We start from the raw sequence: 24,945 nt of genomic DNA, 5'->3' as shown, positions 1-24,945 counted from the left end.
ACAAACTTGAAAGTCCCCGCGTCCCGCTACTCCCACCTGCGGCGTTTAGAAGCCAGTGACTGGCGGGGAGAACTCTCGCCCCATCCAATGGGAAACCTTACGCGTTGCTGAGGCCTCTGGGAAATGGAGTTCAGTGTCGTGGAGCATTCTGGGAGTCGTAGTTCCGCCAGTCCGCGGGGTGCGGTCGAAAGCCCGCGACGAGCGGGGGCGGGGTTCTCTTCGCGCGACCGGAAGTGGCCGTTGAAGCCGGCAGTAGGCGTGAAAAGAGGTTGGCGTTGGGCAAGTGCAGCCTCTTCGGTTCCCTTCGCTAGGTCTGGCGATTGTCCCGGCGCTTCCGGACGCGGGATCCGAGTGTGTGGATCGCCCTAAAGGGAGGGAAGCCCAGGTATCGCCATGGCAACCGCCAGCCTTGCGGCCGCGTGACGTCACCCTTCTCACTTGGCTGGAAGCGGCCTCTGCGGGAGGGAGCTGGGGAGTCCTCGAAGGGGGCGCCCCTCGCCTCCTTCCGTGCGGGGCGGTTCCGCCCTGATCCCTTGGAGGGCTTTGTTCTTTTGTTCCGGTCTGGGAGGAAGGACTGGAACGGGCCCCGCCCTGCTTGCCCACCTTCCAGCTTTTCCACCCCGCAACAGGTGTGTCTTCCTGCGTCCGAGCCGGGGTGGGAGCCCGCAGTGTGCACGGAGGTAACGGGCCGGGTCTGGGGGCGCCTCTGGCCAGATTCGAGGGTAGGCACCGAGGGGGTTTTTGCATCTGGAGCTGGCCCTGCGTACTCGAGCTCCGCTCTCTTTTTGTTCCGCGGGAGTGCCTGTGTAGTGGCTCTCGGCGGGCACTTCTCTTTTCCAGGGATCTCTCAGCCGCTGTGCAAAACTCTGAAGTGTGATTGTGACGCATGCTGGTGACCCGGGCTGTGTCTTTTAGGGCCGCCAACCGAAGCGTGCGTAAGGGCTCATCTGAGCCCCAGACCGAGGCCCCAGCTGGAAGGACGCTGCTTCGGAAACCCTGGGCTCCAGGTTCCAGAGGAACGGGATGCGCTCCTGAGATGGAAGGTAGTGGGGACGACCGGGATGATGGAGGCAAGAGCCGGGACTGGACCATCCAGTACCTGACAGCTGGTAGAGGTGGAGGGAGGGAACCTTATCCTCAGGCTAGAGAAAATGCCTTGCATTACGGTGCGAGATTCTTACTTGTCGTTTATATGAAGAGACTTGCAGTTAGAGTTAATTCTCCCTGGCTTCGGGATCGGGGAATGAAAAGGAGCGATGATTCAGAATGTCTGTGGTCCTCACATGACTCTTATTTCTTAAATATTAGAATGATAATCTTTTAGTCAGAAAAAAAATCTTGGTAATCGTCCCTTCAGTACAAGTATTAAAGTATCCGTGGCAGATGGCCGTTTGTTAAGCCCATGCCTGGAGAAATGTGGCATTAAACTCTCCATTTTGGGTGCAGACTATTCCCTTGGTGGCTGTTTCCTTTTTTTGTTGTTAAGTTCCTTATGTTAGGCAGAAGTGCCTATCCCTGTAACTTCTGTGGTGGATCTCATTTCTTAGTTTCCAAAAGCAAGAGACTGTCCTCTCTCTTACATTACTGCCCTTCAGAATGTGAATTCAGCTGTTATAACTCCTACTCATAAATTCTTTTCTAAGCAAAACAGCCACAGTTCCTTTGATGGATCTTCATATGATATATCTGGACCTCTTTTCCCAAGACCGTCCTGCCTCAGAGCATGCGTCTTAAATGCATTTCCTAAAATTAAACATAGTTATTTAGATATGTTTATGATAAGTTTTATAGACTTTTAATACCTAAAAGTACTTCTTTCAGTTTGGATTATACTTCTGCTGTTTAGAATCAGATTATATTTGCTTTGAAGAAAATCAGTGATATTATGCTGTAAGCTCTAGATCTTTTTTACATACACTATAGTGAACTAGATTTATGCCATCCTTGTCTAAGAGAATTGCTTTTTATCCTTGATATCAGGACTTCACATATATGATTGTTCAGTTTTTTGGCCAAGTTTTCCAGCTTGTCAGAATAACTATGAGTCTTCATTTATTCAGGGTTTTAACTGTCCTTTCCAACTTTATGTCCCTGGCATATTTAATAAGCATTCTATTTCTTCCTTCATGTCGTTGAACAGGTCAGAATTAGGACAGCCCTGTGTCGTGTCACTATAGACTTTCCTCTGCATTGTCATTGTTTTTACATTCTGTAGGTATCAGTATGCACTCAAGTTTGGTTTAACCTATTACACAGTTCTTTTTTTGAATTTGTTTAATATCATTAGAAGTCTTAACGTTACTTGTTTATATAGGTTTGAGCCATACCTTATATTAATTCTCAGTTCTTTTAAGAGTGCAGAGAAACTCTTTCTTACAACTGCATGTGTACCTAAAATTATCTCAAAACCAAAAGTTTAATTTTAAAAATCAACTGTCTTTCACTATATTATCGGTAAACAATTATAAAATATAATAAAAATAGCAGTCTGCTTACGATAGCATCAAAAATATGAAACAGGAATATAATTAGCATGTGTAAGAAGATCTGTACACTGAAAGCTACAAAACGTTGCTGAGGAACATTTTTTCCAGCTATATTGAGATATACTTGACTCCTAACATTGTGTAAGTTTAAGTCGTCCAGTGTGATGATTTGATATACCTATATGTTAGGAAGTGAATACCATAGTAAGGTTAATTACCACGTCTCTCATCTCACACATTTGCCTTCTGTGTGTGTGCACGGCGAAAACCTTTAAAATTTACTCACTCAGAAGCTTTCAAGTATATAATACAGTATTGTTAACCAAGGTCACCATGCTGTACATGAGATTCCCCAGAACTTATTTATCTTATAACTGGAACTTTGTGCCCTTTGACCAGCATCTCCCATTTCCCCCACCCCTCAACCCCTAGAAACTCTGTCTCTACGTATTTAGCTTTTTTAGATTCCACATATAAGTGAGATCATGCAGTATTTGTCTTTCTTTGTCTTATTTCATTTAGCATAATGTCCTCAAGGTCCATCCATGTTGTTGCAAGTGGCAGGATTTCCTTCCCTTTTAAAAATTTTTTTTTTATGACTGAATAGTATCCCATTGTGTGTACACATATCACCACAGTTGATAGACATGTAAGTTGATATAACCCCTTTGGAAGACAGTACAGAGGTTCCTCAAGAAATTAAAAATAGGGGGCACCTGGGTGGCTCAGTCGGTTAAGCGTCTGCCTTCCACTGAGGTCATGATCCTAGGGTCCTGGGATCGAGTCCCACATCGGGCTCCCTGCACCAAAGCCCCCGGGGGCGGGTGGTTGCTTCTCCGTCTCCCTCTCCCTCTGTTGCTCCCCCTGCTTGTGTTTTCTCTCTCTGTCAAATAAATAAATAAAATCTAAAAAAAAAAAAATTTAAAAATAGAACTACCATATGGTCCATCTGGGTATATAGCCAAAGAATATAAAGTCTACCTTGGAGAAGTATCTGCACCCCTATATTTATCACAGTATTGATCACAATAGCCAAGACACAGAAACAACCTATTGTTTCCATCAGCAGATGAATGGATAAAGAATTTGCAATATATGTATTTCCATAGTGGCTATATCAATTTACATTCCCATTAATAGTGCACAAAGGTTCCTTTTCTCCACATCCTCACCAATACTTATCTTTTGTCTTTTTGATAGTATTCATTCTAACAGGTGTGAGGTGATCATTGTGGTTTTGATTTGCATTTACCTGATACGTAGTGCTATGGAGCACCTTTTTATGTACCTGCTGGCCATTCATCTATCTTCTTTGGAAAAATGTTTATTCAGGTCCTCTGCCCATTTTTAAATTGGATTATTTGTTTTTATGCTGTTGAGTTGTAGGAGTTCCTTAAACATATTTGATACTAATCTCTATCAAATATATGGCTTGCAAATATTTTCTCCCATTCCATAGGTTGCCTTTTCATTTTGTTGATGGCTTCCTTTGCTTTTTACAGAATTTTTTTTAGTTTGGTGTAGTTTCTCTTTGCTTGTGTTGCTTGTGCTTTTGATGTCATATCGAAAAGATCATTGCCAACACCAGCGTCAAGGAGCTTTCCTCCTAAGTTTTCTTCTAAGAGTTTTATGATTTTAGGTTTTAAGTCTGTAATCTATTTCAAGTTAATTTTCATGACCGGTATACAATAGGGGTTCATTTTCTTTATTCTGCATGTGATTATCTAATTTTCTTACCACCATTTTCTGAAGAGACTGTTCTTCCCCCATTCTTTCCCCATTGAGTATTCTTGGCTCCTCTTTCAAATATTAACAGGCCAAATATGAGAGGGTTTATTTCTGGGCTCTCAATTCTGTTCCATTAATTTGTGTCTGTTTTTATGCTAGGACCATATTATTTTCATCACCATAGCTTTGTAATATAGTTTGAAATAAAAAAGTGTGATGCCTCCAGCTTTATTCTTTCTCAGGATTGCTTTGCCTTTTGGGGGTCTTTTGTGGTTCCATATGAATTTTAGATTGTTTTTTCTATTTCTGTGAAAAGTACCATTGGAATTTTGATAGGGATTGCACTGAGTCTATAGATAGCTTTGGGTAGTATGTACATTTTAACAATAGAAAGTCTTCAGATCGAGGCGCCTGGGTGGCTCAGTCAGTTAAGCGTCTGCCTTTGGCTCAGGTCATGATCCCAGGGTCCTGGGATTGAGCCCCTCATCGGGCTCCGTGCTCAGCGGAGAGCCTGCTTCTCCCTCTGCTCCCCCCACCCCTCATGCTCTCTTGCTCTATCTCAAATAAATAAATACAATCTTTAAAAAAAATTCTTCTGATCCATGAACATGGGATACGTTTGTATTTATTTGTGTCTTCTGTGATTTTTTTTTCATCAGTGTCTTAGACTTTTCAGAGTAGAGATCTTTCACCTGCTTGGTTAAATTATTCCTAAGTATTTTGTTTTTGATGCTGTTCTAAATGGGATTGTTTTCCTTCTTTTTTAGATACTTCCTTGTATAGAAACACCACTGATTTTTGTATGTTGATTTTGTATCCTGCAACTTTACTGAATTTGTTGATCTGACAGTGTTTTTGATGGAGTCTTTAAGATTTTCTCAGTATAATATGTCATCTGCAAACAGATAATTTTCCTTCTTCCTTTCTGATGTAGATGCCTTTTATTTCTTTTTGTTGCCTAATTACTCCAGTTAGGACTTCCAGTATCATGCTAAGTGGAAAAGGTGAGAGTGGGCACCCTCCCCCTGTCCCGTATCTCAGAGGGAGATCTCAGCCTTTCACCATTGAGTATATGTTAGCTGTAGGGTTGTTATACCTGCTGTTATGCTGAGTTTGAGAAGTATTGGCATAACAGTTTCATACTGGGCTTGTCTTTGTTGGGGGGTTTTTGATTACTGGTTCAATCGCCTTACTCCTTATTGTTCTGTTCAGATTTTCTGTTAATTCATGATTCCATTTTATTGGGCATATGTTTCTAAGAATTTATCTATTTTTTATAGGTTGGTTACCCGGTTTGTTGGCCTAGTAGTTTCTTCTGATCCTTTGTATTTCTACAGTTATCAGTTGTAATGTTTCCTCTTTCATTTCTGATTTTATTTAAGCTTTTTCTCTTTTTTTCTTAGTTTAGCTAAAAGTTTTTCAATTTTGTCTGCCTTTTCAAAAAGCCAACTCCTAGTTTCATTGATCTTTTTTGTTATTTTTCTGGTCTTTATTTCATTTACGTCTGCTCTGATCTTTGTTATTTCCTTTTTTCTGCTAACTTGGGGCTTAGTTTATTCTTCTCGTTCCTTGAGGTGTAATACAGGTTGTGTGTTTGAGATCTTTTTTCTTACTGTAGACATTTAGCACTACAGAATTCCCTCTCAGAGCTGCTTTTGCTACATCCCGTAGGTTTTGATATTTCGTTTCCATTTTCATTTGTTTCAAGATATCTTTTGATTTCCCTTTTGATTTCTTCTTTGACCCTTTTGGTGGTTCAGGAGTGTGTTATTTAGTGTCTACATGTTTGTGAATTTTCCAGTTTTTGATCTCTGGTTTCATACTATTTTTGTTGGGATAGACTGTGGGTATGATTTTGGTCTTCTTAATTTAGCAAAGTTAAGACCTATCCTGGAGAATGCTCCTGTGTCCTTAAGAAGAATGTGTATTCTGGTGGTGCTGGATAGAATGTTCTGTATATGTCTTTTAGGTCCATTTGGTCTAAAGTAGGTTCAAGTCCAGTTTCCTTGTTAATTTTCTGTCTGGATGATCTGTTCATCGCTGAAAGTGGGGTACTGAAGTCTTCTACTACTATGCATTGTTGTCTGTTTCTCCCTTGAGATCTGTTAGTATTTGCTTAACAGATTCAGGAGCTTTGAAGTTAGGTACATATGTATTTATAATTATTATATTCTCTGAATGAATTGATTCCTTTATCATTATATAGTGGCCCTTTTTGTCTCTACGGTTTGTGACTCTTAAGTCTTTTTTATCTGATATATGTATAACTACCTCTACTCTCTTTTGCTTTCCATTTGGATGCAATATCTTTTTCCATCTGTTTACTTTGAGCCTAGTGTGCCCTTAAAACTGAGTGAGTCTATTCTAAGGCAGCATATAGTTGGGTATTTTCTTTATCCATTCAGTTACTCTCTTCCTTTTGATTGGAGAATTTAGTCCGTTTATGTTTATTAGTAAGTAAGGACCTACTGATGCCTTAATAGTTATTTTCCGGCTGTTTTATACTTCCCGGGTTCCTTTCTTCCTCTTTTGCTGTCTTCCTTTGTGAATTGACCATTTTTCAGAGAGGTATGCTTTGATTTCCTTTTCTTTATCTTTTCTGTGTCTCCTGTAGGTTTTGCTATGTGGTTATCCTGGGGCTTACATAAGACATAGATAAAACATTTTTCAAGCTGATAACGAACTTAACTTCAACTACATACAAAAACTCCACCTTTTTTTACTGCTCCTCCCATTTTATGTCTTTGATGTCACAATTTATCTCTTTTTATATTTTGTATCTATTAATAAATTATTGTAGCTATAGTTATTTCTAACATTCTTGTCCTTTAACCCTTACATAAGAATTAATGTTGATGGGGCGCCTGGGTGGCTCAGTTGGTTAAGCGACTGCCTTCAGCTCAGGTCATGATCCTGGAGTCCCGGGATCGAGTCCCACATCAGGCTCCCTGCTCAGTGGGGGGTCTGCTTCTCCCTCTGACCCTCTTCCCTCTCATGCTCTCTGTCTCTCATTCTCTCTCTCTCAAATAAATAAATAAAATTAAAAAAAAAGAATTAATGTTGAACACACAACCGTATTACAATATTAGAGTGTTTTGAATTTGACTGTACACTTATTTTTACCAATGTGTTTTGTAATTTCATGTTTTCATGTTATTAATCAGCATCCTCTCATTTCAACTTGAAAGATGTCTTCCAGCATTTCTTGTGAAGCAAGTCTAGTGAACTCCTTCAGCTTTTGTTGTATAGGAATGTCTTTCTCTCCCATTTCTGAAGCACAGCTTTGCTGGGTAAAGTATTCTTGGTTTGCAGGTTTTTTTCTTTCAGCATGTTGAATACGTTATCCCATTCTGTCCTGGCTACAGTCTTTTGCTGAGCGGTCTGCCAATAGCCTGACAGGGCTTCCCCTTAAATGGGAGGAATTTTTCTTTTCCTCTTCGTGCTTTTATAATTTTGTCTTTGATTGTAGACAGTTTCATCATAATGTGTTTTATTTTATTTTTTTTTAAGATTTATTTGTCAGAGGGAACACAAGCAGGGGGAGCTTCAGGCAGAGGGAGAAGCAGGCTCCCCGATGAGGGACTTGATCCCAGGACCCCGGGATCATGACCTGAGCTGCTTAGCTGACTGTGCCACCCAGACGTCCCTATCATAATGTGTTTTAGAGAAGATATTTTTCACTGGAAATTATTTGGAGACCTGTGAGCTTCATGAACTTGGAGGTCCTGGTTTCTGCCAAGATTTGGGAAATTCTTAGCTATTATTTGTTTAGATAACCTTTCTGTCTCTTTTTCCCTCTATTCTTCTGGGACTCCAGTAATGTGTGGATGCTTCTTTTAATGGTATCCTATTATTTACATAGGAGTTCTTCATTCTTTTTCTCCTGTATTCTCCTCTGACTGGATAGTTTCAAATAACCTGTCTTCTGCCTCCCAGGTTCTTTCCTCTGCGTGGTCCAGTTGGCAATAGGTGTCTTCCATTGGCAGTTTTCCTTTCATTATGTTCTTTGGGTCTAGAATTTGTCTTGTTTTGCTTTATTGTTTATGATTTTATCTGTTAAACTTCGAATTTTGTATATTTCCCTAATTTCATTTAAATGTTTTTCTCTGTTATAGCTCACTGAGCATCTTTAAAACAACTATTTTGAATTTTTTTTTATCGTGTAAGTCATAAATCTCCCTGTCTTTAGGGCTAAAGGAAAATTATTGTATTCCTTTGGTGGTGTCATGTTTTCTTGATTTTTCATGTTTCTTGAAGTCTGGTGTTACATCTTTGCATTTGAAGAGGCAGTCACCTCCTCCTGTCTATACTTCCTGGCTTTGGGAGAAAATACCTTCTGTCAGCCCCGTTAGGGACTCTGAGGTGTTCTCAGATCTTCTGTGGATATGTCTGCCCCACTCTTCTTGTTGCCTTGTGGGGAGGATTTCCTAAAATTGTATGCCTTCTCTCAGTCCTGCAAAGCTAGGCCGGGTGCTGACAGACTCACATTTACTCTCCTTTGGTACTGAATACTCATGCTTTAGTGCTTTTCCCCCAGTCCCGCAGAGTCAGGCTGGCCTGTGTGGGCTCACTAGCTGTCTCTGAAGTCTTGCTCTCACCGCCAATCAGGGATGTATCCAGGGAGCCAGCCACAGGGGGTGGGGTGTGTGTGTGCAGGTGAGGCATGCAGAGCCTGGGCGAATCTGCAGCTGAAGCATCCCCAGTGGCTCTTTGGCAGGCTTCCTGATGGAGTCCACGAAGTGGCTCGTAGGATCTGCGGTCCTTTGTTACCCTCCAGGACACTCACTGCTGTTCCCCCAGCTGCTCCCTGCCCCCCGCCCCCCAGGCACTCAGGACACTTCAGTATTCTGGTTGGATGAGAGGGAAGTGGGTCTTTTTGGTGGCATCCCACACAGCTAGGGAAGCTGAGTGCTCACACACTCCCTTTCCCCTGTGGGAGAAATAATGGGCCAAGAAGGTCTCTCTTGACACTGAGCTTTACCACCTTGGGGGTGGGGGGTGTGACACAGACAAAATGAAACTGCCTCTTACATCTTCAGTGCATCCAGTCCTGGGTTTTCTGTTTTTTTTTCATTCTTTTGTTGTTATTGTTGTTGTTTGTTTATTTGGCTTGCCCTTTTTTTTTTTTTTTTTTTTGCTTCTACCATGTATTGAAACTTCCCTGCTGGACTCTTGGACTTCCACAAAGACACTCTCATCCATGGGTGATGGTCTGTGTTCTTTGCAGGAAAGATGATAGAAGACTCTTATTTTGCCATGTTATCACTCCTCAGCGCTTTGCCTATTCTATCTTTTATAAATGTAAATCAGCCAAAATGGTTTTAAGTCCTTGCTTTTTTTCTTCTTGGGATTTTTCACAGTTGTATAGTTAGGATTACTTTTCATGTGCCTCTGTCCCTTAGAGTCATAATATTTGTAATATTTACTGAGCGTTTGTTATTGCCATTTACTATAACCAACATAGTTGGTTTCTGCAGGTCTCACTGTTGTTGGTTCTATTGGTTTCTGTTACTTGAAATCAGAAGCATCTTATCTGAGACATCTGTCTTGATTCTGTTTTCCTAAAGTCTAGGTTACATATCTGTTCATGCACAACATTCCCTTCTGCTGTTAAAAACTCTAAAATCACACCTTCATTTTTTTCTCAAGATTTCTATTAGAAATCAGTTTTCCCTTACTGATCAAATCTTAAGTCGAGAATAATACATAGTTCCTTTTATTGCTTCCTCTGCTCTCTGAGAATTGGGCTTTCCTGTGAACCATTACTCTGAATAGACCTCTCCAAGAGCAAAGTTTGTTTTTGTTTATTGACATATAAGTTACATATATTAAGTGCACTGATTTCTATGTATTATATACCAGTGGAATCACCACCCACGGCAAAATGTAGGATGTTTCTGATGCCCCAAAAGTTTCTGCCGTGCTCCTGTTCAGTTATTATTATCCCTCCAGAGTTATCCACTGGTCTAACTTCCATTACCATTGATCAGTTTGGTTGGCTTTTTTTATGTAAGCGGAATTATACATTTATGTATTCTTTTGTGTTTGGCTTGTTTTGCTCCGCATGATGAGGTACGTCCATGTTACTAGGTATATCAATACCTCATTCTTTTATATTGTTGAATAATATTCTGTTGTATGAAAATACTGTGGTTTATTTATCCATTCACCTGATAAAAGACATTTGGGTTGTTTCCCGTTTGGGGATATTATGAATACACTTGCTACAGACAGTCTTGTACAAGTCTCTGGGTGGTCATGAGTCCTGCCACAGGAGTGGAATTGCTGAATTCCGAACAAGCATTTGTTTACTTTAGTATATAACTGCCGAACAGTTTTCCTACGTGATTGATACATTTACTCCCCACAGCAATGCACAACGTTCCAGTTGCTCTGTATGCTTGCCAGCAGTTAGTATCGACCATGTCAGTTTAATTTTTAGATATTCTGGTGGGTAGGTAGTATAAGTAATTGTGCCATCGTGATATTTAATTTATATTAATAGCAAAGTTTTAAAGGGCCTGTGAAGACTTTTGGGAAGTAATCGTATTATTTATTCAGATGTTGTTCATAGCAGAGAAAGCAGCAGAAATCTTTTGCTTCTTAATAAGGAACAGATTGAGTTGAAGGCTACTGTATGTGTCTAGGGACAGAGCTGTGAGCGTTGACATAACGCTTTACATCCTGAGTCTACTGATGAGGGTACCAGGGCCCTAGTCAGCAGTTACCCTGTTTCTGTTTTTGGATTCGGAGAAGTAAAGGAAATGGCATAGTTCTTGCTATTTTCACGTGGAAAGATAATCTGGATTTAACAGCTTGCTGGTAATAGCTAATTTGGACACGATTCATTGTGGTTTCTTCTTCTTCTCCAGATCTGTCCTCTTCGGAGTCTGCCCTTCTCCAAGGGGAACATACTCTGCTCGCATCAGCCAGTTTTCAAGTAAGTTGGAATTCCTGAAATGCCATTTAGTCCTTAAGAGTGAATTGTGTATTTTCTGCTGTGGGGTATGTTCATTTAAAAACCAATCCTGGGAATTCATTTTGGGCTCCCACCTGCCCAGTGACGTTTGAACCTCTGCCTCTCCAGCTTCACTAATACATTCACCACTTAACCTCCTGCTTCGTATCTTGTCACGCCCCAGCAGTGACAGGGCAAAGGAAGTACAAAATGGGATCCTTTACCTGAATAGACCAAATGACTGCTAAAAACCAGAACAGGTAAATATAAACAAAGCTAAATGAGTACCATGGAAATTTGAGAATGCAAAAATGTGTGGTCTGGAAGGGTCAGGAGAGTTTCAAGGGGTATGGGATTTGCACTACCTCTCACAGGATGGGGGACATTTGGATATTTAGACAAGTAATGTGGGAGGGACGGCATGGACTCTAGCTGACGGAGAAGATTTTGAGCAAAGGTTCACAACAATTAACGGATGTTACATAGGAATCAGAAAAATTGGGGGAGCTGGTTTATTTTGGCAGATGGTAAACAGATGAATAAATAAGTTGGAATATGACATTCCTCAAATGTCTAGATGAAAAGTTAAAGGCTTTTTTCTGTAGGCCATTTGTGAACCATTAATGTTTTTTTTTATTATTATGTTATGTTAGTCACCATACATTACATCATTAGTTTCTTGACGTAGTGTTCCATGATTCATTGTTTGTGCATAACACCCAGTGCTCCACGCAGAACGTGCCCTCTTTAATACCCGTCACCAGGCTAACCCATCCCCCACCCCCTCCCCTCTAGAACCCTCAGTTTGTTTCTCAGAGTCCATCGTCTCTCGTGGTTCGTCTCCCCCTCCGACTTACTCCCCTTCAGTCTTCCCCTCCTGCTATCTTCTTCTTCTTCTTCTTTTTTTTCACATCTGTTGCATTATTTGCTTCAGAAGTACAGATCCGTGATTCATCAGTCTAGCCCACTTCACAGCGCTCGCCGTAGCACACACCCTCCCGAGGTCCGTCCCCCAGCCCCCCGCCCCTCCCACCCCCCCCATTAATGGTTTTTGAGGAAGAAAGGGACAGGGTACTGTTTTAGGAAAAACCAGTAACTGAGAATTTAGACAAAAACGGTGACCGTTGTTCCACCAGGTACAATTTACCTCAAGCCCTCCCTTATCAGGCTTTTTCTTAGACTTTTGCCCCTACTTCCTGTCCCACAATGTAATCATCTTATCAAAGAGATTACCCCAGTTCTTTCCACTTTGAGCTCAAGTACTTCTGGCATCACTTTATTTTTTCTCGATGTATAACGTGATAATAAACTACATGTATTTAAAGTGCGTAACTCAATACGTTTCGACATACACGTGCACCCGTGAAATCACCACCGCAATCAAGATCGTGAACACATCCAGTCAGAGAACATACTTTGTATGACTTGACTCTTTCTGAACTTGACACTCCTTTTGCCCTGATCTGGTAGATGAGCAGTGAGCACTTGAAAAGAATGTATGTTTTGCTTTTGTCGGCTAGAGGATTCTAAGAATGGATTAGTTTCCTTTTAGAAGCTTAACGACTGAAAACAACACATTTATTGTCTTACAGTCACAAAGGCCAGAAGTCCGAAATGAGCTGGCCGGGCTGCACTCCTCTGAAGGCTGTGGGCGGAATCTGTCCCCTCACCCTCCAGTTTCTGGAGGCAGCCTGGATTCGTTGGCTTGTGTCGCAGTCCCCCATCCTCAGAGCCATCGGTGTGGCATCCTTAGATCTTTCTTCACATCTCCTGCTCTGTGACCTTCTTATAAGGACTCTTGATGACATTGGGCCCACCCCGGTAATCTGGGCTAACTTCCCCATCTTAAAAGTCCTCAACATGATCTCATTGGCAGTGCCTCTTGTTTTCGATAATTTCATAGTTTGGAGGATCCGGATGTGCCGTCTTTGGGAGGGGCCCGTATTCCGCATACGCAGAAGTCAGTTAGGTCAGGTCGGTTGAGCGTTGTTCAAATGCTTTATATCCTTATTGATTTTGTCTACTTGCTTTATCAAATGTGATAGGGATATTGAAATTTGGGGCTCTCATTATGTAGATTTGTGTGTTCTCCTTGCAGCTCTGTCAGTTTTTCCTTCATGTATTTTGAAGCTGCCACTCGATGCATAAACATTTGGGACTGTTATGTCCTCTTCATCAAGTGACCTTCCTTATCATTGAGAAATGAACTTTCTCTTGTTGGCCTTGAAGCTACTGTGATATCTGACAGTGTCAGCGGCGTATCTTCTTTCATCCTTTTGCTCTTAATTTACTTGTGTCTTCATATTTACATATAGGTAATATGTAGTTCATTGGGTTTCGCTTGTTTCAGTCCAGTCTGGCAATCTGCCTTTTAATTGGGGTGTTGAGACCAATTACTTAATGTGATATTTACATTTAATGTGATTGTTGGTGTGATTAAGTCTATCATCCAGCTTTTTTTTTTCTGTTCATATTGCCTTCCTTCCCTTTTTCCTCCATTCTTACCTTTTTTTGGAAACTAAATATTGCTTAGGATTCCAGTTTATCTTCTTCATTAGCTTATTAGCCATAACCCTTTGTTATTTTATTTTTTAATTTTCTTTTTTAAAGATTTATTTATTTGAGAGAGCACTGGAGAGAGCAAGCACAAGGGGGGTGCAGAGGCAGAGGGAGACCCTGGGATCCTGGGACCCCGGGATCATGACCTGAGCTGAAGGCAGACGCTTAACTCCCTGAGCCCCCCAGGCGCCCCATGCCTTTGTCATATGTTGCTTAAGGTATACGTATTTATCGCCACTTACTTTCAAGTGATACTCCCCTTTGTGAACAGAAGAACCTTGCAGTAATGTTCTTCCACTTCTCTCCTCCCAGTGTTTAATGCCATTGTTGGCACAGGCTTTCCTTGTGCACATGTTGTCAACCCCACAATGCTTGTTATTTTTGTTTAAGCAATTATCATGTAAATAGTAAGAAAAAAATTATATCCACATACCTACTATTCTGGTGTTTTTCGTCTTTATGATGTCTATCAATGAGTGATAATTAGGGGTGATTTGACCCCGGGACGTTTGGCAGTGTTAGGAGACATTTTGGCTGTTAGGACTTCCTGGGACGGGCTCCTGGCTCCCAGTGGGTTGATGCCAGCGATGCTCTCCCCACAATGATTTAAAAGAATGATTTGGTCCAAAATCATTCAATAACAACAAGGTTGAGAAACACTGGTTGTAGATCTGGTATCATTTTTTCTTCTGCATGAAGGGCTTCCTTAAGATTTCCACAGTGCAGTCTGCTGTTCATGAATTCTTTCCAGTTTTTATGTCCGAGGAAGTCTTTATTTTGCCATTGTGTTTCAATTCTCATTTGACAGTTTTTCTTTTTAGTATATAATGTTGTTGCTCCGTTTTCTTCTTGTTTGCATTGCTTCCAACGAAAAAGCTGCTGTCGTTTTTTATCTTTGTTTCTTTACATTTATGTGTTTTTTTTTCCCTCTGGTTGCTTGTAAGATTTTCTCTAACACTGGGTTTGAGTTACTTGATTAAGATGTGCCTCAGTGTAGATTTGTGTCTCGTATGCTTGCAGTTTATTGAGTTTCTTAGACCTCTGAACCTTCATCAAGTTCAGAAAATAATGAGCTATTATTTCTTCAAATGTTTTTTTCTGCTGCTCTCCCCTCGTTTTGTTTTCAGGGACTCCCGTTGCACACATACTGGGCCACCTGAAGTCCCTGGTGCCATCTCTCTCTCTCTCTTTTTTTTTTTTTTTAAAGATTTTATTTATTTGAGAGAGAGAGTGAGCCCAAGAGGGGGGAGGGTCAGAGGGAGAAGCAGACTCCCCACTGAGCAGGGAGCCCGATGCGGGACCTCTGGGATCATGACCTGAGCCAAAAGCAGTCGCTCAACCAACTGAGCCACCCAGGCATCCTGCCAGCTCTTTTTATAAATTCTTGTCTTCTGTCTGTTTTACTTTTGATATTTTCTGTTTTGTTGTCTTTGAATTTACTTTTTTCTTCTTCAATGCCTGATGTGCCATGAAGACTATTCAGTATGCTTTTCATCTCCAAACGTTCTCACTTTTAGCTCTAGATATTCCATTAAGGTCTTTTTAAAAAATGTCTTCCGTGTCTCTCTTAAACTTTTTTTTTTTTTTAAAGATTTTATTTATTTGACAGAGAGAGACACAGTGAGAGAGGGAACACAAGCAGGGGGAGTGGGAGAGGGAGAAGCAGGCTTCCTGCTGAGCAGGGAGCCCGATGCGGGGCTCGATCCTAAGACCCTGGGATCATGACTGAGCCGAAGGCAGATGCTTAATGACTGAGCCACCCAGGAGCCCCTCTATTAACTTCTTGAACATGTGGAATATAGTCATAATTTTTAATGTTCTCATCTGTTAATTTTAGCATCTGTGTTAGTTCTGGGTTGGCTTTAATGGATTATTTTTTTTCCTCATTATAGGTTGTATTTTCCTGCTTCTCTGTAGACCTGATAATCTTTGATTGAATGGCAGACGCTGTAAATTTTACTTTATTGGGTTCTGCATACTTTTGTGTTGAGCCTTATTCTGGGATTAAGTTACTTAAAACAGTGTGTTTGTTTCGTATCTGGCTTCTAAGATGTATTAGGTGAAGCAGAACAGTGTGTATGTAGTGTAGGGCCGCCTGGTCCCACCGTTGGGGCCCCGCCTTCCTGAGTATTGGAACCAGCGTCTAATGAATGTGAAATTTGCCAGTTTGGCTGATGGGAACAGAAACTCTATTTCCAGCCCTTTTTGAGCACCGGTACTGCTCCCTTGAATCCTTCTGGGTGATTGTTCCCCTGCCTCGGTGGTCTCATCACACCCACGCACTGATGGGTACTTCACTGAGTACTCGAGTGGGAACCTCTGCAGTTCTCGTTGCTTCTTTCCTTGTGCAGCTTTCATCTGCAGTCCCGTGACCTCGAGTCCCCCTGATTTTCCCGAACTCTAAGCATTCTCTCTCAGTTCGGGGAGTCTGTTGGGCAGCCTCCGGGTGCCCCCTGTCTGCACCCTGGCCTGGAAACTCAAGGCAATATGCTGGAGCAGTTGTGTGACTCACCTCATTGGTTTACTGATTCTTAGGGATTGCTGTTCTTTGTTGTAGGAAACTCATTGTCTTGGAAACTTGTTTCCTTTGTTTTGTCTGGAATTTTTTGGTTATTTCACGTAGGAGTGTGGATCCAATCTTGTTAATTTTATCTTGACCACAGCTTGATCCTTTTGAGGTTGTTTTCTTTGAATTTATTACCCTTTATTCATACCATAAGCTTTATTAGGGCCGATCTAGCCCAACCTCACTCTGGGACTATTTCTCAGGGGCCCCATGACCACCGTGTACCTCAGTGATCTGCTAGAATGCCTCACCCAATGCAGTGGCATGACTTAGGGCTAAAGATGATTACTACAAAGGACATGAAACAGGATCAAGAAGGAAAAAAGATCCTCGCAAGTGGAATCCAGAGAAATCTGGTGCAGGCTTCCGAGTCTTCCCTCTGTGAGGGTCGCATGGAGGCCCTTTGTTTCTAGCTGTGAGAATGTCTCTCCCCGGGGAAGCCTGCTTGAGCCCTGGAGTCCAGAATTCTTAGAAGGAGCTGACCCCTCTGGCAGGCACCTCCTGTCGGGCAGCTATGGGGCAGACCCCCGACGAGGCACCGTCCTGCAGGAAATCTTCGTGTGTGCTTGAAACAGTGCGGACAGTTGGGGACATCACCCTCCAGGTGCACTGGGACACTCTTGGTGCGTGACGACGTAAGCCTTAGTTTTGACGGCGTAAGGCTTGGAAGCGTGGATCCAGTTCTCCCTATTGATCAGTAAGGATCGAACAGACCAGACTCACGGCTGCACTTTCCTCCTGGGTGCACTGGCCTTGCTGCGGAAGGTGCTGGAATGGTCTGCGTGTCTGTCTTCACACTGGGTTCTGTCCTCTGTGACTTCCTCTTGCCCGTGGAAGCTGCGGTGCTTCCACCAGATTAATGAACTTCCTCTCCTGCATCTGCCCCATAGATGCCCTGCATCCGCAGTCCCGAGCTGTCACCTTCATGTCCTCGGCTCTGTCTGACCGCTGTTCTTGAGGGGCCCTGCCTCCCTGCTCTGCAGCCTGGGGAGCCTGCTGGCAGGGTGCCGAGGGGGCTTGGGGTCATGTCATGGTCTCCCTTCTCTCAGGGTCACTGTTCTGTCCCGCTGCTGTTCAAATACGGAAACCGTTGTTCCAGATCGTTCAGTGGGGTAGCTCGTGACACCGGCAGAGCTAGTCCACTTGCTCCTGTGTTAGAAACAAATCTCACGAGTTGACTTACCAATTTTAAAACAAAATTAACTCACCCAGTTTTGAATACAGACTAACAAATAAGTAGTAGGACGCCCCCTGTACCGCCTCCAGCTCCCACCGATGATACTTGGTAATGTCGTCTTTCGGGTTTTCTCTGTCATTTACATATAAACCTTCCTTTTCATAAAAATAAAAGGATCACGCCACATATACCATTCTTAATATCACACATATTTCCTAATCAGTGCATAGAAAGAGACGTCATTTTAAAATGTCCACAGAAAGCGCTTTAGTAGGGATACGCCGTACATTCGTCAACTGCGATCCTACTAATGGACATTTAAGTTTGCCTTTTATCCTCCAGAGGGCTGCAGGGTGCTTGTGCTATGTCTTTGCCCTCGGCGGTGCTTCTGGACAATCAGTTCCCCCCAGCAACAAAACTGGACTGGGTGATAGGTGCATTTATAAGTTTTGATGGCTCCTGTCCTGTCAGACTGCCCCCTGGGTGGACAGAGCGAGGTTCCGTCCCTGCCACGCCACCCACATGTGCTTCTGGGCCTCGCCCCCTCCATGTTTTACGTGGAGCATTCTCTTGTGGCTCATTTGACACTGTCACTGTCACCCACTGTCATGGGTGAATTGCTTGTTTGGGTTGTTGGCTTTTTTGTTATTGTTGTGGGTTCATCTCTTTTGCTATTTATGGGAATTCGGAATATTGCCTTTTGTTTATGGTTTATTTTAGAAGTTTTGCATTTTTATGTGGTTATAGCTGTCAGTCTTTTTGTCTTAGGATTTTTTGCTTTCTGTATTTCAAGCTTATGAACGCTTTTATTCTGTTTTTGCTTTTTCTTTAAAATTCTACTCCAACAGAAATTTTCATGTGTGCCATGAAAGTAAGAAACTCATTTAAATTTTTTTCTCAGTCATTTGTTATGACAATATTTAGTGACTAATTCATCTTATTTTAACTAATTTGACAGCTGCTTAATCCTATTCAGTTCTTATAATCCTGGGTCTGTTTCATTGAGTTTTATTCCATACTAGGCACTCTCTTTTACCTTATCTCTTGGTACATTTTAAAATGTGGTAGGGCAAGTCTCCTCCCTGAATTCTTTCAAAACTATTTTTGGTTATTAAACATTGTAGGTAGGTAAGACGTTTTATTGATATTGGTATAGGTATGCTATCAATACTTTGTGTATCTTAGAACACAGAGATGATGATGAACTACAACAGGGCCAACACGGACTTAGCACCAGTTGTATGCCAGGCCCTAAATGAAGCATTTCATGTTGAACATTTCTTACTAATTTCTCACACCCTGTGCGTGAGGTACTGTTTTTATATTCATTTCACAAAGAAGAAACATCAGGGTCATTTCTCAGATAGCCCCATGGCTGTCTTGCCTTCCTTCTGTCCGTACCGCAAACCTCACCCCTCTCTCAGGTGAAGGCTCTATGGCTAAGGACAAATCTGTTTGGTATTTCAGGAATCCGTGACCTTCAAGGATGTGATAGTGGACTTTACCCAGGAAGAATGGAAACAGCTAGATCCTGTCCAGAGAGATTTGTTCAGGGATGTGACACTGGAAAATTATACACACCTGGTCTCCATAGGTAAGGATGATTTCTCAGTATCTCAGGGTGTGGAGGAAGAGGGGTCTCTTGTGCTTAGGTGAGTTTTTGCCTTTAATGAAGTTAAGGAACCTAAGATTCCTAAATTTTGAAAGGCTTTGAAAAGGTTTCTACTCTCCTAGCAAGTAGAAGTACAAACTAGTAACTTCTCTGAGCCCACATTGGTTCCCAAATTATACTATGTCTGGGAATTTGTAACATCAAGGCTTTATGTGCTATTCACTGCTCTCGGATTTGTCTCATGTAGGACTTTCCTCCTACTGTAATCAGGCACCTTTTTTCCCCCCGTGAGCAGGACTCCAAGTTTCCAAACCTGATGTGATTTCCCAGTTAGAGCAAGGGACGGAGCCATGGATCGTGGAGCCTGGCATCCCAGTAGGTTCTTTGGGAGGTAAGTAATGGATACCCGCTCGGTGAGTATCATTAACTCTAACCATTAGCCTGATAAGAGGTTTTATGTCTGAAATACAGATGTATTTGCTTCTCTTTACCATCTCCCGTGGAGAAATGAGAATCCATCTGGACTCTTGGGGCTTTGTCAAAACACTAATGGTCTCAACATATATTCTATTTTGATACTCCTTTCAGAGGCGGTATCCTTCCTGCTTTTTTTCTGAAGGCAGCCTCTTGACCTGGACTCTGGATTCCATCTTTTCCCACCTCCTTTGGGACCCTGGTCTCTTAATTCGCACCTCACTTTTCAGCCCTTACCGCTTGTTTGTTTTGGATCTCCAGGCTTGATGACTAGTACTTTCAAACAGAAATAGTACCCTAAATTTCCAGATGCTTTTACTCAACACTCTTCATCCTGTTGGCCACCATCCAGTCTGTCACCTCGCTTTCCCAGCCAAACTCTACAAAAGTCAGTTCCATACCTGCAGTCTTCATTTTTTATCACCTGTTTCTTAAGCTTCTGACTCTACAACTTAATCTAAGACTATCCCTGAAATTGTGAATAACTTTCTTGTAGACCATGAATTCCCAAAGTGCACAGAGAGGCGCTTCAAAGATCTGACCCTGAAAAAATATACAGACTTAGTCACGCTAGGTGAGGGATAGATCTCCAAAGTCAGTGAGGTGGAGCAGGGGTTCTTTTTATGGGGAGGAAAAAAAAAGTACTCCATGTCAAATTTGAGAATTGTTGGGTCATCAAAATTTTAGCAGGTTTCTTACTGAAAGACCACTCAGAGATTTCTTAAATACGTAATTGGGTGGTATGAATTTCCAACAGTGTTGCATAGCCTGTAACATTCTTCCTCCCCCGCCGCCCCAACCGTGAAGCCTTTTCATACTGCATCTTTAAAATCTTCCTCTTAGAAGACGGTTTCTCAGAACACAGTTTAGAAAAGTGATTTTTTAGAAAAATTAAGAGCTTTATTAAGTCATGCTTAACTTTTGGAAAAAAGTTGTCAGGTTTTACTACAAATTAAAGTTTTTAAAAATCCCAACTTGAGCAGATAGAAAGCAATTTTAAAATATTTAACTGTGTACTGAAAAATCCTAGGTTTTTCACAAAATGCTTTAGTCATTACCAAAGAGAGATTTATTTAGGTAAAAATAACACTAGACGCCTCCTGTTACGTAGATAACGTAGATGATCCCAGGGATCCGGTCGGTAGGCAGAAGACAAACACTTGAAATATTTGGCCCCATTCCTTGGTTGACTTCTTATTATGGAATGAGACATGATGGTAGTCTTGGTAAGCTGGCCTCTCACCCCTAGCCCTGCGCTCTTCAGCATCCAGAGCGGACTCATTCTCAACTGCGGATTTGGCTGTTTTTATCTCTGTAAGAACAACGTGCAGCTTCACAGACACGTGCGGGTAGTTGGGAGTTGTAGAAGCACCCACAGTGAGGTGGCTGCTCGTCCTGGGCCTTGTCTGGGTTCCTCTCCTTACCTTCCTCATGCCGTCTCCTCTGGGCCGGTGGAGACCTGGCCCCTGCGGGATCCTGACCGGTAGCCCTGACCCGTGCTGTGTCTCTCGGGTCCCAGCGCACAGGGGTGTGGCAGTGTTGTGGTCGAGGCCCACAGCTTTGCTTTAGTAAAGTGAGAATTCCTTTCTGCAGCAGGAATGGTGCTGCTCAGTCTGGCCTTCTGGAACTCTCTCCAGTCCTTCATTCTTTGCCCCACCACGGATCTAAGACATGACAACGTGGATAACGTTTGTGGCCTTCTTCTGCCCCTTAGAGCTGGACACCCTTTTCCTCTTTAACAGCCTCAGACCCCATGATCTCTGTGTTCCTCACTGTGGAATACTTCCAGAAGGTATTCTTCATGGCCAAGTGCTGTACAAATAGGTCTTTCTTGGTGTTAGTCCGTTAGTGGAAACACACCCATTTCTTGTACTGCACAGCTGGCCATTCCCCCGACTCTTCGGGTCTGTGCTGGGGGAGCTCAGCTGTTCGGCTTCGGCCTCGGCTTCCAGACGCCACACCCGTAGCCAGGGTGCCCGGGATGGAGGGGGCGGAGGCTGTCCTGCATCTCTGCCTCCCAATGCCCGCTGGCAGTGACGATGGTGGTGATAGTGGCCCTCCTGTCACCAACAGAACCACAGAAATGTGTAATTAAGCTGCTTTGTTTCTTTACTGAATCTACCAGCATTGACTCCCCTGCTGCGTGTAGCTGCCCCCTCCCTGGGCTTGAGCAACACTCCGCCCCCCGGTTATGCGCCTGCCTGCCTGTCCCTCTGCTGCCTTTCTGCAGTAAGTTTGACCCCGCCCGTCACCCTGTCTTTCAGGGTCTCCCCTGCCCTCTTTTTTTCTCAGACATTCCCGTGGTTTCTCCTACCCTGTGCTCCCTTTTTAGTGCCGATCCCTCCTCTCCTCTATCTGAACATCTGGGTGGTTCTACTTTTGGCATCTTCCACCCCCACAAACACCACTGCAGTCTGGTCCCTCAGTTCTCTTCCTGATTCTCAGAATGCCTGGAGTTGAACTTGCTGTCTTCCTCCCTTAAAGTCTGTCCTCTGCCTGCACCTTTCCCATTCCTGGCAGAGATGTAACTGTTCCCTCAGTGTGCCCAGCTAACGACCGTGGTCCCGGTTAGCCAGGGCTTCCCTAGTTGTCCTCACTTGAAATCTTTGTTCTCAGATTTTTGTTTGCTGCTCGTTGGCAAGGAATCCGCGTTCAGACTTGCTTTCGTCTGATGGTGTCTCCTCGGCCATCTCTCATCCCTATGGTCAGCTTCTAATTTAACTATTATGTTCCTGGTTCTTCAAGATTATCTACGAAACTGAGTGAGACATTCTCTTGCCACTTCGTGTTTTATTTATCATTATCCTTCGCTCTTTCCAACTTTCTCCCCAGATATAATTGGCTACACTTGAAAACCCTCAAGATTTCCTAAGGGCTTTCTTTTTAGCTTCATTAGGTCCTTCCCACAACAGCAATTATTTGTTCCCTTCTATTTAGAGAACAGAGACATTCTCTTTATCTTTCAGACTGCGAGACAAGACCAGAAAATAGCAGTTCAGTCCGAGTGCTGAACATCTCTGGGGAGCAGCCAAGTCAAGAGGCAGTAGTGGAAAGACACAAAAGGGATGATCCTTGTAGTTCTAACTCTTTAGAAAGCTGGGGGTGTGGAAGCAGTGTGGCGAAGCATCAGGCAAACCACCAGACACGGGCAAGAGAAATAAAAATCACTGAAAAGACAGTACCCACCTGGGAGAGAGGCCCTGTAACTAAGGACTCTGAAAAACGCATCAGTGTGAGTTCCAACCTTGTAACACAAGAAAAATCTCCAGAAGAGACCTCTACTAAAACAAGCGCCAAACAGAATACAAACCCAGTTAAAAAAGAGAAATCTTGTAAGTGCAACGAATGTGGGAAAGCTTTTAGTTATTGTTCAGCTCTCATTCGCCATCAGAGAACACATACTGGAGAAAAGCCCTACAAATGTAATGAATGTGAAAAAGCCTTCAGCCGGAGTGAAAACCTTATAAACCATCAAAGAATTCATACTGGAGATAAACCGTATAAATGCGATCAGTGTGGAAAAGGCTTCATTGAGGGTCCATCTCTTACTCAACATCAAAGAATTCACACTGGAGAAAAACCCTATAAATGTGATGAATGTGGGAAAGCCTTTAGTCAGAGGACCCATCTTGTTCAGCATCAGAGAATTCATACTGGCGAGAAACCATATACTTGCAATGAGTGCGGAAAAGCCTTTAGCCAGAGAGGCCACTTTATGGAACATCAGAAAATTCATACAGGAGAAAAACCTTTTAAATGTGATGAATGTGATAAAACCTTTACCAGGAGCACACACCTCACTCAGCATCAAAAAATTCATACCGGCGAGAAAACCTATAAATGTAATGAATGTGGGAAGGCCTTCAACGGGCCCTCGACGTTTATCCGCCATCACATGATCCACACTGGGGAGAAGCCGTATGAGTGCAATGAGTGTGGGAAAGCCTTCAGTCAGCACTCGAACCTCACTCAGCATCAGAAGACACACACGGGGGAGAAACCGTACGACTGTGCCGAGTGCGGGAAATCCTTCAGTTACTGGTCATCCCTCGCTCAGCACCTGAAAATCCACACCGGAGAGAAACCGTACAAATGCACCGAGTGTGGCAAGGCCTTCAGTTACTGTTCCTCCCTGACTCAGCACCGGAGAATCCACACCAGAGAGAAGCCTTTCGAGTGCACCGAGTGCGGGAAGGCTTTCAGTTACCTCTCCAACCTCAATCAGCATCAGAAGACGCACACCCAGGAGAAAGCGTACGAGTGTAAGGAGTGTGGAAAAGCCTTTATTCGGAGTTCATCTCTGGCCAAACACGAGAGGATCCATACCGGCGAGAAGCCCTACCAGTGTCACGAGTGCGGGAAAACCTTCAGTTACGGCTCATCCCTCATTCAGCACAGGAAAATACACACTGGGGAGAGACCATACAAGTGTAACGAATGTGGGAGAGCCTTCAACCAGAACATCCACCTCACACAGCATAAGAGAATTCACACAGGCGCAAAGCCTTACGAGTGTGCCGAGTGCGGCAAAGCCTTTCGGCACTGTTCCTCTCTTGCTCAGCATCAGAAGACTCACACCGAAGAGAAACCCTACCAGTGTAACAGATGTGAGAAGGCTTTCAGCCAGAACTCTCACCTGACTCAGCACCAGCGCATCCACAGCGGAGAGAAGCCGTACAAGTGCACCGAGTGTGACAAGGCCTTCAGCCGGAGCACCCACCTGACGGAACATCAGAACACGCACACGGGGGAGAGACCTTACAACTGTCACGAATGCAGGAAGACTTTCAGCCAGAGCACGTACCTCATCCAGCACCAGAGGATTCACTCAGGGGAGAGACCCTTCGGGTGTAACGACTGTGGGAAGGCCTTCAGGTACCGTTCTGCGCTCAACAAACATCAGAGACTGCACCCGGGCATATGACTCTTCCGGGAAGTCCGCGTTGTCCTTTGGTTAAGTACCGAGGAATCAGAGTGAAGTAAGCGAACTGCTCAAAATATTTTTACTTTTCACCATCCACTATGGCATGGAAGGGACACAAAGGGCTGAAGGAATCCAATGATGATGTTGTTAAGCAACTCGGTGACATTGGAAAATTCAACTGTTTTAAGTTTCAGTTTGCTCTGTGAATGAGGGATCTGGAGTAGATGGGTTTCAGGACTTTGGAGTTTTATATTCCAGTTTTGTATGTTCACGATATATTCTTGATTAGGATTACTGTACATCAGCATTTTGCTGTGTTGCATCTACAGTGTGTATATTTATGCATGTTTTGCTAATAGAAAGCATTTGTGCTTCAGTAACTAGACGGGGGATCTATTATGCTCCTGTTCTAATGCATTTAAGTTAAGTAACTGCTTCCTAATAAAAAGAATTAAAAAGCA

At 43.1% G+C, this 24,945-nt stretch overlaps 1 protein-coding gene across 3 annotated transcripts; it reads left to right on the top strand.

Moving 5' to 3' along the window:
- The first annotated feature begins 239 nt into the window (after positions 1-239).
- ZNF184 (zinc finger protein 184) lies at positions 240-24,945 on the top strand. 3 transcript variants are annotated; one of them, XM_028091773.1, is made up of 6 exons: positions 240-385; positions 916-1,043; positions 11,087-11,154; positions 18,942-19,068; positions 19,382-19,477; positions 22,527-24,945. In XM_028091773.1, the coding sequence occupies exons 2-6, from the start codon at positions 1,037-1,039 to the stop codon at positions 24,482-24,484; spliced, it is 2,256 nt and encodes a 751-aa protein (XP_027947574.1). In that variant the 5' UTR covers positions 240-385; positions 916-1,036; the 3' UTR covers positions 24,485-24,945. The 3 variants fall into 3 exon arrangements, with proteins under 3 accessions (XP_027947574.1, XP_087880296.1, XP_027947575.1); XM_088024170.1 differs by lacking the exon at positions 240-385 and adding an exon at positions 464-629; XM_028091774.2 differs by lacking the exons at positions 240-385; positions 916-1,043 and adding an exon at positions 11,357-11,432 and having other exon boundaries at positions 11,085-11,154; positions 22,498-24,945.

Source organism: Eumetopias jubatus, unplaced genomic scaffold (assembly GCF_037043125.1).
Source record: "Eumetopias jubatus isolate StellerSeaLion01/CBP00866 unplaced genomic scaffold, mEumJub1_p1.0 scaffold_6, whole genome shotgun sequence".
Lineage (NCBI taxonomy): Eukaryota > Metazoa > Chordata > Mammalia > Carnivora > Otariidae > Eumetopias > Eumetopias jubatus.
Note: the sequence above shows the minus strand (reverse complement) of the source record. Positions and strands in the feature narration are given on the sequence as shown.

Excerpts from the sequence above, each read along its gene's own strand:
- ZNF184 (XM_028091773.1), top strand. Across the intron at positions 11,155-18,941 it reads TCGCATCAGCCAGTTTTCAA|GAATCCGTGACCTTCAAGGA; the intron begins GTAAGTTGGAAT and ends TTGGTATTTCAG. Across the intron at positions 19,069-19,381 it reads TACACACCTGGTCTCCATAG|GACTCCAAGTTTCCAAACCT; the intron begins GTAAGGATGATT and ends CCCCGTGAGCAG.